This window comes from Phaseolus vulgaris, chromosome 11, assembly GCF_000499845.2.
Source record: "Phaseolus vulgaris cultivar G19833 chromosome 11, P. vulgaris v2.0, whole genome shotgun sequence".
Lineage (NCBI taxonomy): Eukaryota > Viridiplantae > Streptophyta > Magnoliopsida > Fabales > Fabaceae > Phaseolus > Phaseolus vulgaris.
Genome location: NC_023749.2, coordinates 8,830,343 through 8,847,337, shown reverse-complemented (window position 1 = coordinate 8,847,337; position 16,995 = coordinate 8,830,343). Strand labels below are relative to the sequence as shown.

Genomic DNA, 16,995 nt, shown 5'->3' with positions numbered 1-16,995 from the left:
TTAAAATCTCACAATGTCATGGTTTAAATTTGAGGCCATTTCTCCTGGCACCATATCAATTTCAATGTGCACCCAATCTGCTATTGAAAATTATTAAAATGCCCTTCTTAAATAACAAAAATAATCTTACATAAAAGGTAGGTGTAAATAAAAATTACTTCTGGAACCTTTTATCTAAAAATATTCTGGATTTTAATTTCCAGATCACATTTTTTAATTCCAAATTTTTTTATCCAAAATTCATTTTTAATTTTGTGTTCCAGATTTTGTTCGGAATGTATTTTTTTTTATTTTTAAATTATATTTACTATTCTCCAAAATAAAAGTAATTTTGGAAATTGGAAAAAATAATAGGTGGAAATTAGAATTTATATGGTGTAAAAAGAAATTGCCTAAATTTGATCTTCACACTGCAAGAAGGATCAGATTCAAAATTTCAAAACATCGACACTTGCAAATAAAAGAATCAGAAGGATTGAAATATAATTTAGAAAAACAAGGCATTCCGTCTAAGGGTGCGTTTGTTTTCAGGGGAGAAAGGCGGAGAAAGACTTTTTGCAGTGAAAACTGAAGAAGTTTCTATCATCTCAAACCCAGTCCCTCCTTTTCTATCATCTGGGCTGGGGAACTCACTTGTGGGTTATGAACCATTGCTGAAAATCATGCTTCTAGGTTCGTTTCAGTGTTCCATTTCCTTTTTTTTCTGTTTGTGTTTTTGAACGAATAATGATTTAAAGTGTCGATCTTAATGTGTTTATAAAGCTTCAACGAAACGGGCGTTCCGTGAAAATCCGAAAAAGCCCTAAAATGTTCCAGAAGCGTTTTCGTCTCCACCTTCTCCCTCTGTCGGAGAAGTACTATCAGTTTCCGCTTCTAGGTAACGCGGTTACGCTGTCCGACGGAGTTCAACAACCCTCAGACGCCACCATAGCCAAACTAGTCCTCGAATCAGACCCACTCACTCTCTCCGAGGCCCTATGCATGCCCACGATCCAATGGGCCCCCGAGCTCGTGAACAGGGTCTTGAAGCGCCTCTGGAACCACGGGCCCAAGGCCCTTCAATTCTTCAAACACCTGGACCGCCACCCTTCCTACATCCACTGCTCCTCGTCGTTCGACCATGCCGTCGACATCGCGGCCCGTATGCACGACTACAACGCGGCATGGGCCTTAGTGGGTCGTATGCGATCCCTCCGCCGCGGGCCAACTCACCGAACGTTCGCCATCCTCGGCGAGCGCTACGCCGCGAACGGAAAACCACACCGCACCGTCAGAACCTTCCTCTCCATGCACGAGCACGGTTGCCGTCAGGACCTGAACTCATTCAACACCGTCCTAGACGTGCTCTGCAAATCGAAGCGCGTGGAAATGGCGCACACCTTGCTCAAGACGTTCAGATCAAGATTCAGACTCGATAGCGTGAGCTACAACATTATCGCAAACGGTTATTGCTTAATCAAACGCACGCCGATGGCATTGCAGGTTCTGAAGGAAATGGTGCAGCGAGGGATAAACCCTACGATGATCACGTACAACACATTGCTGAAAGGGTATTTTCGGAGTAGTCAGATTAAGGAGGCTTGGGAGTTTTACTTGGAGATGAAGAAGAGGAAGTGCGAGATTGATGTTGTGACTTACACGACTGTGATTCACGGGTTTGGGGTAGCGGGTGAGGTTAAGAAATCTCGTAGGGTTTTTGACGAGATGGTGAAGGAGGGTGTGGCTCCTAGTGTCGCCACGTGTAATGCGTTGATTCAGGTTTTGTGTAAGAAGGATAGCGTGGAGAGTGCGGTGGTGGTTTTTGAGGAGATGGTGAGGAAGGGGTTGTGTGTGCCGAATTTAGTTACTTACAACGTTGTAATCAGAGGTTTTTGTCATGTTGGTGACATGGAGAGGGCGTTAGGGTTTATGGGGAGAATGGGGGAGCATGGTTTGAGAGCTTCTGTTCAGACTTATAATGTTGTGATTAGGTACTTTTGTGATGCTGGGGAGATTGAGAAGGGTTTGGAGATGTTTGGGAAGATGAAGGATGAGCCTTGCTTGCCCAATTTGGATACTTACAATGTTGTTATTAGTGCCATGTTTTTGAGGAAGAAATCGGAGGATTTGGTGGTGGCTGGGAAATTGTTGATGGAGATGGTTGATAGAGGGTTCTTACCGCGGAAGTTTACTTTCAATAGGGTGTTGAATGGACTTGCTATTACTGGGAATCAGGATTTTGCCAAGGAGATTCTGAGAAAGCAGGGCAGGTGTGGCCGTGTTGTTCGGCGTTTGAAATTGTGAGATGTTTAATTGTTGGATTTGGTGAGTTGTTTCCTTTTCTGGCGTTCTTGTAAACTTTTGGATGAGTTTTCAATTGTTTTTGAGGTCATATTGCTCTGTTCTCATTTGTCTCATCTGTTGTACTGATGTAGGTATTTGAAGGAACATAATCCACATGGTTTTTAACAGTTGAAAGTGCATGGTGCATTCAATTGGAGAGCATGTTCCGCATCCTGTAATTTGGACGAAGTTTCTATCATTTGTGATGAACCATTGCTGAAAATCATGCTTCCAGGTTCGTTTCAGTGTTCCATTTTGATTTCCTTGTGTTTTTGAACGAATAATGATTTCAAGTGTCGATCTCAATGTGTTTCTGCACTATATGTTCAATTTGAGTTTCATTGATTCTAACCTTAGCATATTTCAAGCTTCAATGTGACATGTTGCTGAAAAGGTTTTATTTTATGAGCATTTTTCTTCAATGTTATCTCAGGATCTGTATATATAATATAATACAAGGGTATGGACTCTGTTAATTGGCATTTAGGAGATTACTTGGATACTTTTTAACAAAATCAATATGTGAAAGCCTAGACCATTGTCAGTGGTTAGGGAACTTGCAAAACGGGCAAAAATGGTTGGGAGTTTAGGTGGCTGGTAATTTAGTTCTCATGTGTCTGAGTTACTGGTTTAAATTAAAATATTAGCTGGTGGAGGTTGTAGGTGAACCATTTGTTGTGAGATTTGCTGTCCGTGATTTTCCTTCAACTTTCATGAATCATGATAGTCATGTTTTAACTTTTAAGAAAGCTAGAATAAATGTTGTTACTGTTTAAGAAAAAGCTGCATATGCAAATGACTCTAATCTGAATTTTGACATTCTTTTTCAAAGGATATTAATAAATTGAATGAAAAAGAGGTAAATTGCCAGGATGAATGTGCATTTGGAAGGCTATCTGGCTCTAAGCTACTTGTTTAGAAGATTATATACCTTTTGCTTTAACTGAATTTTAGGCGCTCTACAATATAAACCAAAATATTGAAGGCCAAAATTCACCATTATTCATCTTAACCAATATGTTGCTATTTACCCAAATTTTAATTTTTACTACAATTAGCCAACTGTGAGTGAATGCTGAGCTAGTGTCTACAATTTGATCACATTTCAGACCAGAAGATGCGAGAACATTGAAATTTTTGGGTTTGATCACTAACATGTTGAAAAAGATGGGGCATATATGGGTCTTGTTCTGCCTCTAGGGGAATACTGGATCATTTGCTGAAGGAAATTGGATTCTTTCTGCTCTTACAATTCAATGGTCTATAACACAAGATCACACCCGTTACAGCTCCTTCAAGTATACCCAGAATTCACTCATTGCTTTTCATTAGAGTTCTGCAGATGATCTAGTGGCACCATCCTTCAGAATATAGGTGGATTCTTTAATACAGTAGTTGTTACTGTCACTTTCCTTTGCCATTGCCAGTACTCCATTGTAACTTGGAATAAGCTTGATCAATCAAGTATTGTGTAATTCCCTTTGCAGGGATGATGTTGGGCAAGATAATGAAGGAACTCTTTTAATCCACGATTCATCTTCCTTGCATCCGAATTTAGTCTGATGTAAATTCAACTATTTTTTAATTAAGAATTCTTTGTAATATCTGTGCATTATTTGTTACTGATAAATTATTTTGTAGTAATCAAATTATGGCATTTGATCAAATAGGGACTTCAAGCTTGTGGAGGGTCATTATTTAATCACGATCGAACATTTATAAACTAAATTAGATTCTTTTATTATTTTAAAGACTAAATTTAAAAACTAAATTAGTGATTTATTTTAATATATGTAAAAAGGTTCTTGTCATGAAACAAATGCCCATAGAAAATTACAAATTTATTCTACCACAATATACATGATTTTACAATTTTACAAGTCCTGAAAAAACAAACCATTAACGACCTTATCATGGAAGTTGGAGTTAGTCATGTGAATTACATAAATAATTGAATTTAGCAAAAGAAACTATATTTTTATGATAATATTCATAAAGAGATTCATTTTTATATATTTAAAGTATTTATTGTTTCCATATACTCTTTTTCACCGGGTTATTCTACATTTCTAATGTTGAGGTTCACCAAACTTCACTATTTTCAATAAATTTTAATTAATAATAATAAACAGCTTAATGAAAAAAAAAGTATTGCCTGCATTCAATTATACACACACAATTGTGCTATAAACGAAAATGATTTGAATACTCTTCAAAAAAAGAATCTCATAAATATAGGGAATTTAAATGAAATAATGATTTTTTAAAATTTTAAATGCATCATCAAAACATGTCCTAAAAGGGGTGCTCAGGCTGTGACTTTACTGGAGTGTGGATTTTTAGAAGAAAAAAAATGAGACTTTTTTTTTGTTTAATTTCGTTTTTCACCTAAATCGTTCTGATTATGTATTGATTAAAATATAGTTGTGCTTTCTATTTAAAAGAAAAATATGACATTCCCCTAAAAATGTAAGGCTTCAGAAGATGGATTTAGGTATGATGGTTCTGACACAAACAGGGCTATCTATCATCAGATTCTCAGTTGGATTGGATCCAACAGACATCAAATCAATGTAGTTGGTTGGGCAATACTTGGTCCACAATTAAACGAACTTATGTTATTGGGTCAACTGGGTCAACCCAATTAATTAAGTTAGGATTGAAAAAAACAAATAAAAATAATAAAAATAATTTCAATTTTGTTGAGAGTGGGATTTGAACCCACGCCCTTTCGGACCAGAACCTTAATCTGGCGCCTTAGACCAACTCGGCCATCTCAACTTCATAAGATTTGTTTCTATATTTGGATATCTATTTCATATACTAATTTATAAATAAATTAGAATTAACTATGATGATGTGTTCTTTACAGAAGCATGAAAACAATAAAAAATAGTTAACATTTCAATATATTGTAATATGTTATTTTCCAAAATGGCATTTTAATTACATAGTTATTTTATTGATTGTAGGATTTTTGTGTGTGAACATAATAGGTGTTACATTGTTTTAGTTTATACAAGAATTTTCTGATAATGAAAGAAACTGAAGAAGCTTATTAGTTAGAGGGAACTATCTTGAATCAAAGTTGGACAAATAATTAAAAAAACTTTGGTGTGTCTTAAGTAGTGTCATAAAGGAAAATTGCAAGTCTTGACTAAATCAAGTTAATAACAATTATTAATTCAATTTGATAGTTATAACCGAAATAAAAATACATAATTGAGGGAGAAATGTGTCACCTCATAGATTTATGATTACTTTTTTTTGGATAAATTAGATACTAATTCAAATTTTTAATAATGTTCAATTCATCCTAATGATGGTTTCTAATAATATAATCAAAATAGTAGGTAAAGAAAATAAAGTCATGAAATATATTTTGGATTTGAGATAAGCATAAACTAAAATATCTGCAACAAAACATCCTTTGAAAAAATCTATTACTTAAAGCAAGAGACACTATGATTTAAATGTTTAAAAAGAGAAGCATGACACATGCTTCTAACTAACTCCATTAATTACATAGAAATGACAAAATGTGATCATCATCTAACTCCAATTAAATTAAAAGGTGTGATAATGATTTAGTGTTTCAGTCTAATTATCCATTAATTACATGGAAAAAGCAAATGGGACCCACTGACTCAAAGTTTAAAAATTACAATTTCTTCATCTTTTGCGAAACCTTTTGTTGAAAAATGGTATATCTTCTATTTGGAATGTATGGATCAAAGGAAACTTTATATTACATATATTGGATCCAATACAAGTAAGATATTAATACCTGCCAATTTTAAAGTATTCGTGGTTAATAAATAGGTTTACCCCTAATAGTTTTTTAACTTGGTAGTAGAAAATACTCTCTTTTATAGTTTTTTTCAAAACTTATTTTATGTTTGAGTGAAATATAATGAAAATCAACTATTTTCATTTTACTCTTTCTCCTTATTTAGAAGTGAGAGTCATTAAAATTAGTGTTTTCTAATAAATTTCAACCCATTACAAAAAACTTTTAGTGTAAATAAGTTTTTAAATAAATGTATTATGTAATTTTGTTTTATTACCGTGTCTTTATTCCCATGAGTACCAAAAGACAATTATGAAATGAGTTTTTTATAAATTAAAGTCAATTTATACATAAGTTTAAAATAAAAATTTAAACGAACATAATAATTTTTATATATATTAGTTTATTCGTTTAACTTATAAAAAATAATTTATTGTTTTCTCTTAAAAAGCCTAACAAAGAAACTCATTTAAACAAGTTTATATTTTTAATCGAGTTTCTCAATAAGGATATATATAAATTTTTGTATAAGTTAAAATTATTTTGTATATGTTCTCACCAAATATATTAGCGAGTTTTATCCGTAAGCATTTAACATTTGTTGTTTATAGTGTAGTATAAAAGTATATTTATATATCTAGAAAATTTAATATTCAACATTTTATTTACACTACTATAAAATTATTAAATAACAATTAATTTTAGAGATAAAAAATAATTAGTTATTAAATTGAGTAAGTTATATGTTATTTTATAAACTAAAAAATTATTAGTATTTAAAATTGTAACATCCCTAATTTTTATCCATATATAATAAAATAAAAGTAAAACAAACACTATCTACTTAACATATGAATATATATAACTATCTCATAATTGTATCTAAAAAAATATCCCTCTTCATAGGGATTTTAATATATACATCAAAAGTTTTAAAAACAAACAGAGCATTCAAATTAAAATTTTCACATCCTCCAACTGCTCACTTAGGAGCTCTATTACCTGCAATCTCATCTTACAATACGATCATCAAACAAACACAAACAAATAACAGGGTAAGCTAGCTATAACAAAATTTTCTATATAATTTAAAATTGATACACAAAATTCATAAATTCTCATACAATTTCTCAAATATTTCACATAATCATCAAGTGTCTATCACGTTCATCATCCACATTACTCCTGTCAGATTTCTACTGATTCACATACTCAGACACTTGACTCTACTCCCGGAAGACTCGTGTATTGAAATTAGCATCCAGACATCTGCACCTGTCATACTGTGAAACCTAGACAACCATGCGCATAATTATCTCAATATCTCATCATCTTCATATGACAGGGTAAATCCATTTGATCTGCTCTGATCAGTTCTTTCAAACCTCAGACTCAGCCAACTGAAACTCCTTCGACTCTCACCAACTGAATAACTTCATTTATGTGATTCCACTATATCAGTAGAGTTAAGATCGTCTCATTTACAGGACACTCACAAATCAATACACCCTAATAACAATCTCAACACGCTATTTCCTTTCCTGAAAATACTATGTCTTGATCACACTTTAACCTCATTACATACATCATTTAACATATCAATGCACCACTCAATCACATTATATTTAAGCTTTCTAAACAATCCAAATATATCTCAAACTTTACTTAAATACATAATTAATTCCAAATATATGCTCTTTAAATCAATCATCATTTAAAATCAAACAACCACTTCTCATCAAACATCTCATTAAGTAATTCAACAAAATATTCTAAAACAAGTTTCAACTTATTTATATTATTATTCAAACACTTTCAATTCTCAATCACAAACACCTTCAACAACTTATTCACCTTAAAATCAATATAAAATATTCAAAGTCAATTATTTTAGTCAATATATTACTTTACTCTTCAAAAGAGACAATCCTGCAAGCAAAAACAATTGGAATTAGTGACCATGTCACCCCTAATTAAAAGAATAAGACTAGCTTCCCTTGGACTTGAGCATATGCTCACTAAGAGCTTCAACCCACCAAAAGCTTAAGGATAACCTAAACTGCACCACAAAGTCCTGATCACAAATCTAACTATATCACTAGGACCCTGATCTAACAGAGACTAATTCTGAAGATAAAAACCTCACATGCAAACTTAAACTAAAAGGAACTCTAACCAGATCAAAACTAACTCAGAAAATGAGCCAAAAATGAACTTACTCTATCTAAGATTCTGATCGGGCAATCTCGTAGAGTTCACTGCCAGGAGTCGGACTCCGATCGTCAAACTGATGAGCGAGGAAATCAGAATCTTAGAGAGAAGGAAGAGGAAAGAAAAAGGGGAACAAAAATGAACTTACTCTATCACTCTATCAAAGATTCTGATCGGGCAGTCTTGTAGATCTCGCTGCCAGGAGTCTAATGGTGGACTCCGTCAAACAGATGAGCGAGGAGGTCAGAATCTTAGAGAGAAGGGAGAGGAAAGGAAAGGGAAATTTCTAGAGAGATGGTAGTTCTTTTAAAATGAAACCTGAATAACTAATTTTCTATTTATATAGCTTCATTCACCAAAACACAGTAACATATTGGTATACAACCTCATAAATAGATCCTTACTAGTTGTTGACTTTGTAATTTATTATTGCCATCATTTATGATGATATAAAAAAAATTGCTTACATTTAATAACCGAATTTTCTGTCCATGGCTAGACACTAGACACTGCATTTGTTTTGAATCCAATGTGTGCATACATTTGGTTCTGTTAGTATAATTTATTTGTTGGTTGTGTATCGAAAGTACAATAGATAATTTGTGTGGAAGAATCAGGGATGATAAGTTTAGTGATGCAACTTACGAATTAGAAGAAACATTAGAGAAACGAAACCCATCCTTATCTCTTTTCTGGTAAGTCAATTTTCGGGGACGAAAATTTTTCTTGTTGGGGAGAATGTAAGGACCGAGAAAAATAGTCTTAGAGTAGAAATGGTACAATTAAAATGACACCTGAATATTTTATTATTAAATTGAAAAAGCTATATAAATAGAAAATTAGTTATTCAGGTTTCATTTTAAAAGAACCACCATCTCTCTAGAAATTTCCATTTCCTTTCCTCTCCCTTCTCTCTAAGATTCTGATTTCCTCGCTCATCAGTTTGACGATCGGAGTCTGCCATTGGACTCCTGGCAGTGAACTCTACGAGATTGCCCGATCAGAATCTTAGATAGAGTAAGTTCATTTTTTGCTCATTTTCTGAGTTAATTTTGATCTGGTTAGGGTGCCTTTTGGTTTAAGTTTGCATGTGAGGTTTTTATCTTCAGAATTAGTCTCTGTTAGATCAGGGTCCTAGTGATATAGTTAGGTTTGTGATCAGGACTTTGTGGTGCAGGTTAGGTTATCCTTAAGCTTTTGGTGGGTTGAAGCTCTTAGTGAGCATCTGCTCAAGTCTAGGTAAGGGAAGCTAGTCTTATTCTTTTAATTAAAACCCTAGGTTAGAAGATTTTGGATGTGGGGTGACGTGGTCACCAATTCCAATTGTTTTTGCTTGCAGGATTGTCTCTTTTGAAGAGTAAAGTAATATATTGACTAAAATAGTTGACTTTGAATATTTTATATTGATTTTAAGGTGAATAAGTTGTTGAAGGTGTTTGTGATTGAGAATTGAAAGTGTTTGAATAATAATATAAATAAGTTGAAACTTGTTTTAGAATATTTTGTTGAATTACTTAATGAGATGTTTGATGAGAAGTGGTTGTTTGATTTTAAATGATGATTGATTTAAAGAGCATATATTTGGAATTAATTATGTATTTAAGTAAAGTTTGAGATATATTTGGATTGTTTAGAAAGTTTAAATATGATGTGATTGAGTGGTGCATTGATATGTTAAATGATGTATGTAGTGAGGTTAAAGTGTGATCAAGACATAGTATTTTCAGGAAAGGAAATAGCATGTTGAGATTGTTATTAGGGTGTATTGATTTGTGAGTGTCCTGTGAATGAGACGATCCTAACTCCACTGATATAGTGGAATCACATAGATGAAGTTATTCAGTTGGTGAGAGTCGAAGGAGGTTCAGTTCGCTGAGTCTGAGGTTCGAAAGAACTGATCAGAGCAGATCAAATGGATTTACCCTGTCATATGAAGATGATGAGATATTGAGATAATTATGCGCATGACTGTGTGGGTTTCACAGCAGTAGTATGACAGGTGCATGTCTCTGGATGCTAATTTCAATACACGAGTCTTCCGGAAGTAGAGTCAAGTGTCTGAGTATGTGAATCAGTAGAAATCTGACAGGAGTAATGTGGATAATGAACGTGATAGACACTTGATGATTATGTGAAATGTTTGAGAAATTGTATGAGAATTTATGAATTTTGTGTATCAATTTGAAATTTAAATTATATAGAAAATTTTGTTATAGCTAGTTTACCATGTTATTTGTTTGTGTTTGTTTCTTTATCTGTGATGATCGTGTTGTACACGGGAGCTGATGAGATTGCAGGTAATAGAGCTCCTAAGTGAGCAGTTGGAGGATGTGAAAATTTTAATTTGAATGTTCTGTTTGTTTTTAAAATTTTGATGTATATATTAAAATCTTTATGAAGAGGGATATTTTTTTAGATACAATTATGAGATAGTTATATATATTCATATGTTAAGTAGATAGTGTCTGTTTTACTTTTATTTTATTATATATGGATAAAAATTAGGGATGTTACAAAAATAGTTTCTATTATTAATAAAAATTTATAAACTAGTTTATAAATTTTTATTTAATATTAACTACGAATATTTTAGCTACTAACTAGTTTAGATTCTAAATTAGTCAGTATAAAGGTTATCATTGTTCTAGCCAAAGAAATGGAGAAACTTTAAGCCATGAGTATTTAATGTATGTCTCTTATAGATGTAGAGTTGTATTTAATATCCACCATTTTATTTATGAATAATGGATCTTGTCAAACAGGATAAATACAAAGTAGGATTTTTTTATCCTAGATTGGTGTTGTTCACATAGGGTCTCGTTATGTATGACGCTCCTTAAAAATAATTATCAATTGCGGCTACACAATCCTAGACAAGAAAGATGTCTACATCGTCTTATTCCTGATTTAGGAGAGATCAAGACCGAGTACATCTGCTTAATCAATGATTGTATGTCTTATTGACTTAAAAGTTGCATGGTGCCAGTACCAATATCCGAATATATAAGAACCTCTTGTACTTGACCTATGAACTAGATTTGCTATCGGACAAATCACATTCCCCAAAACTCAAACCTTAACGATGTGTTTGTATTAAGGGATGTTCTGTTCTCGACGACGGTTTTGTGAGATTGTTCACGTGTTGGATCTACATGTGTTGCGCTGATGTGAGGGCAAGGAAAGGTGTGGAGGGGAACAAAACTCGTCTTCAGGTACATGTAGAGAAATAAGGTGAAAACCATGTAAGTAATGTCATTTTCCAATTTTGTACTGAAAATAATTTGTTCATGACAGTGTTTTGGTGTCTTTGATTAACACACATAATCGATTTTTGTATAAAAAACAAAGACAAGGATAATCGATTTCAGAACTTAAAATAGAGGATAATCGATTAAGTTGAGAACATAATCGGTTATAAGTGTCTTCTTTTTTAGGATAATCGATTATGTGGTCAATGTTGTTTATGCCCTAATCCATTATGGTACCAAATATATAGGTAATCGATTACCCTCTGAATAACTCTTCGTCCTTAATCGATTATGCTTGAAAAATGTTTGGATAATCGATTATCCATGATACACATAATCAATTTTTTGTTTTGTTTTACTGCTTTTGTATTATGTGCCATGTTTCCAATATCTTAGTTTAATTTAGAGTATAGGGTTTATAATTTGTATTTAATTAAGATTTTGAATATTTTAGAAATTTTATATATATCATATTTTTATTTAAATAAGACATTAAATAATTTAGTGATGGTATTTATTTATTATTTTAAATATTTTAGCAATTTTATATACTTGATGTTTATTTAAATAGGACATTAAATAATTTAGGATTTGAATTTATTTATAATTTTAAATATTTTAGAAATTTTATATATTTCATATTTTTATTTAAATAGGACATTGGATAATTTAAGATTTGTATTTATTTAGGATCTTGAATATTTTAGTAATTTTATATATTTTAGATTTTTAGTTTAATAGAGCATTACATTTTTAGAATTTGAATTTATTTAGGATTTTGAATACTTAGGAATTTTATATATTTTTAATTTTTATTTTAATAGGACATTAAATATTTAGAATTTGAATTTATTTAGGATTTTGAATATTTAGAAATTTTATATGGTTCAAATTTTTATTTTAATAGGAAAATAAATAATTTTGAATTATAAATTTATTTAAGATTTTGAATATTTTAGAAATTTTATAAAAATAGAAATATTTTAGAACTTTAAATAATTTTTCTGACAACAAATATGTTTAGACAATCTAACATAATTTATATTTTTTTTATATTACTTCTTATACAATACCAAAAATATTACTTTAACTAACTAAAATATTTAATTATATTATTAATATAAATAAATGATATTAATTAATAAAATGAATAATAAAATAAATTTTTAATATGTGACAAAAATATTTATTTTATTTATTTATTTTCATTTCACATTATTTTATTTATTTATTTATAATTTCAATTTTACATTATTTTAATTAATTAAAATGTACTAAAAAATAACTCATTCCATTTTTCAATTTTTTTACACATAAAGATAAATTTATAATTTTACATTTTACAGCATTAAAAACAATTTAAATATCCTCACAACTATTATATCACTTATATATTCAAAACAATTTCCTCATATATTCATTCTAAATATAGTTCAATCCAAACATACAAATTTTTTTCATACTTTCTTTTCACACTTCAACTCTCTTAAATCCTCATAATATAAAGTGAATAAACCAATTATAATAAGTCATTTTAAAATGTTACTTTTAACTTGTACATGGGAAAAGCTTCGCGGAGGAAACATTTGGGCTTAAAATATTGTGACGGTGCCCAAAAGATTGGACAATCTTTTCCTACACGTTCATAGTTTCTTTCTGCACCTTCATAATTATTAAAATTTCAAAAACACTCTTCTGAATTTGTATTCCGAATTTTACAAATAGGAAATAATTTTCTAGATTTAGAAATTATTTCTGAATTGTATAATTCAAAATACAAAGTTGCTTATAATAGGAAAGTTTCTATTCTGAATTATACAGTTAAAAAGTCATTTATGAATCTCAATAATAACTTTTTGAATTGTAGAACTCGAAATATTTGCACTGGAAAAAAATGATAGACAACGCATCAAGTTAAACTTAATTTTTAATTTTATTAAAAATAAATCTAACTTTTCACCAAAAGTGTGGAGGTGTACAAAGAAATTGTGGAGTTGCACGAAGAAACCCAAAGATTGGTTTGTGAACAGCGGGCTGGGCTCGGACTCGTCTTGATCTGACAGATTTTAAGTTTTAGCATGTTAATCAAATCGGAAAAAAATTGTTAATATTTAATATTTAAAATTTACAATATTGCATGTTTTAAAACGAGAGTAGTTTTTTTTTAAAGGAAACTAAGAAATATATAAGATAAGTATTAAAATATTATATAACATTTAAAAAAATACTTGTTATATACAGTGAGTGGTATTGTTATCTGACTTTTCATCATTTGGCATGGAGTGAATTTCACATTTATACAAATTTGTTATATACATAATAATTACTTTCAAGGGATAGAACACACAGAAAACGATCACAAATAAAAATAGCGAAAAAAATAAAAATTTAATGTTAGCACCTATATCCTATGTTTATAAAAAAAATCTCAATTACTATCCATAATCTCAACTAAAATCATAATTAAACTTGAGAAATTTTCTAATCACATGAGAAATTTTAGATACCATGTTGCCATGCACTTGCTGCAATGAAATTTCTCAATGCCAATCCAGTGAACTTCATTTCATTTTGGTACAAGAAGGAAACATATGCAGAGGTGTACAACTCAGTTATCTATCCAGTGAACGGTGAACAAGTATGGGAAAGAATTGAAATGCCAGATGTTGTCCCACCTCCCACAAAGAAGATGCTAGGAAGACCAAAAAAGAAGAGAAGGTTAGAGCCATGGGAGGTAATGAAGAACAGAAGTAAGTCAGGCCAAACTGGGTTAAAGAAAAAATGTGGGATCTGTCATAAGCTTGGCCTCAATAGAAAGTCTTGCATTGAAAAATCATCTGAACAAGGTCCAAGTGCACCTCGATCATCTCACCTAAGGCCATTTCTCCCAGGCCCATTTGACCAAGGTCCAAGTCAAGCAGCTACAAGTGCACCAAGGCCATCTCAGGAAGCTCCAAGTCAAGTAGCCCCAACCGCACCCCTTCCACCATCTCCCCTTACTCAACCAAAAGTTTCACAACCATCTCAGGAAGCTCCAAACCAGGCAGCCTCAACCGCACCCCCTCCACCATCACCCCGTACTCAACCAAAAGCTTCACAACCATCTCAGGAAGCTCCAAGCCAGGCATTCTCAACCGCACCCCCTCCGCCATCTCCCCTTACTCAACCAAAAGTTTCACAACCATCTCAGGCATCTTGAAGGACAACAAGATCAACTGCAAAATTTTCAAGACCCAACACGAGGTTTAAGTTACTGTCTATGAGAGGCCGTTTTTGGAAGCCATGAATGCTTTTGGAACTCACTCATTTCTAAACCTATGTATTTTGAAAAACAGTTATTATAGGATCCTGCTAATGTATTTTGGATTGATAATTTGGTAATTTGTTAATGTATCATGTACATTAATGTTATTAGGTTCTGTGATAATTAATCACTTTTGCTAACTCTTTAGGTGTCATTTGGATAAATCAGTGTTCAAATATTGAATATCACTACAAAAAAACGTGTTTAAAGTGGCGGTTTTAATATGGCGGTTATTAATAACCGCCACAATCTGCCGTATAATATGACATTTTAGTAACTGCCACAATGATCCTTTAGAATATGACATTTTTAACTGCTACAATTATCCTTCAAAATAAAATTCCCGCGTTTGGTTTCCTTCCTACACCATTCCTCTTTATTTTCAATTTTTTTTTAAAAATTTTTGGAAACTGATTTTGTTTTTGAAACCAGGTGCCTCCCACTCTTTGGAAACCAACATTGGCTCCCACTTTTTGGAAACCAACGTCTTCCCCCTCTAGCGTCTTCCCCCCTCTCTGCTAACTCTCTTCCCTCTTTGTCTTACGACCCTTACGCGACCTTCACGAAACCCTCATGCGACCTTCACGAAACCTTTATGCGACTTTCACTAACCCTCCTCCAACCTTCACTAACCCTAACTCTTGATGGTTAGTTTATATGGAAAATCAGTTTAATATAGTCAAATATTTGATGGTTTCTTCTAAGATGGACCTACTCACCTAAAGTTTAAGTCTTACGAACAAGTTTTTGATTCTGTTTCTAAGATCCTTAGATTCTTGCTTGATAATGGAAGTTGAAATGCATGAATAATGGAATAGGCCTTTTAAGTATAACAGAGTTGATGAAGCAGAGTTGATGATATAACAAGCCTTTTAAATATAAGTATGTTTAAATTATAGAAGCTGAAATTATCCACTATATATGTTGTATACAAAAAACATTAAGATAATGGTGCATGGCATTTGCAAAAGTTGCCAAGTTAATCCAAGATTAATGAAGAAAAAATATAAAAGTCCATCTTTTTTATTGAAAATTGTGATTGTGGCTCTCTTTCATTTCTGCAGGATTTTTTTATGCTTCCAAGTGCTTGACAAATTTAGTCTTTAATTTTGGTTCATCTTTTTTTTTTTTTAAACTCAATGTTCTTTGGTGTTTAATGGACCCAAGTCTTCCCCTAGAAGATTTCTACAGTAACAGAGGCAATTAAGCACATGCATCACATGTGGGAGGTGTTTCTGTGATATGGTAGATATTTGTTGATGGAATTGATAAAGTCAGCTTGGGTTATGGGCTCTTAGTCACATAATTTTGTCTCTTATCTTATCTTTTAGGTTCCTATTTATTACTATCTTGCATCTTGCATCTTGCAGTTCATGGTTGGTTTAGAGGCATTAGGATCCTTTTGCAGTTGTTGACCAGGGGGTTTCTGCTTTAAAGTTGTTTGAGTGTAGTTTGTATATGTATCATGTCATATATAATTTATTGTTGTAGATTCGGTTGGGTTGCAGATTCTGTTTTGGATTGTTTTTTATTTAATAATTGTTGTATCCTCTAACTAATGCCATTATACCATTTTTATATTGAGAAATTCAGAAGCTTCAGAAAATTTTCTAAAATTCTGCAAGGTACATTATTTTATCTGGTGTTTGGTAAGTTCGTACTTTTTGTAGCCTAGTCTATTATGAATATTTATTCTGCTGATGCCCACTCTTCTATTCAAATCCAAGATAACTACAGTATATTGATGGTTTGTTATTCAAGGGGTATGATAGTTTTCTTAGTAATTTGGCATGATTGACTGAGTTGTTTTGGTCCTTGGTTCCATTCACTTTCCATTTTAGTTTGCTACTCATAACTAGCTTAAACTTGAGAATGAGTGTTAAGATATTGATTATAGGTTGTTAGTATTTATTGAGATCTCACATCAGTGGTGGATATGACCATAGTAGAGCTTATATAGGTCTGAGAAATACTGTACTGAATTAGGCTCAACTAAAATTGAAGACACCATTGAACTCTATAAAATGAATTATCTCAACTTGTTCTTGTATGTCTGCATTGTTTAAAAATTAGATCTTAAAGGTTATTTTTATGTACTTTACAATGTGTAACGTGTTATT

General features: G+C 32.0%; 1 protein-coding gene and 1 non-coding gene across 2 annotated transcripts; one reads left to right on the top strand and one right to left on the bottom strand.

Annotated features, from left to right (window-relative positions):
• Positions 1-489: 489 nt before the first annotated feature.
• Positions 490-3,989, top strand: LOC137828261 (pentatricopeptide repeat-containing protein At1g74900, mitochondrial). Its single transcript, XM_068634755.1, has 4 exons — positions 490-672; positions 763-2,304; positions 2,415-2,557; positions 3,432-3,989. The coding sequence occupies exon 2, from the start codon at positions 808-810 to the stop codon at positions 2,281-2,283; it is 1,476 nt and encodes a 491-aa protein (XP_068490856.1). The 5' UTR covers positions 490-672; positions 763-807; the 3' UTR covers positions 2,284-2,304; positions 2,415-2,557; positions 3,432-3,989.
• A 1,033-nt stretch (positions 3,990-5,022) lies between these two features.
• Positions 5,023-5,103, bottom strand: TRNAL-AAG (transfer RNA leucine (anticodon AAG)). Its single transcript has one exon. It is a non-coding gene; the product is annotated as a tRNA-Leu (tRNA).
• Positions 5,104-16,995: the final 11,892 nt, after the last annotated feature.

Coding starts and splice junctions, on each gene's coding strand:
- LOC137828261 (XM_068634755.1), top strand. CDS start 808: ATGTTCCAGAAGCGTTTTCGTCTCCACCTTCTCCCTCTGTCGGAGAAG.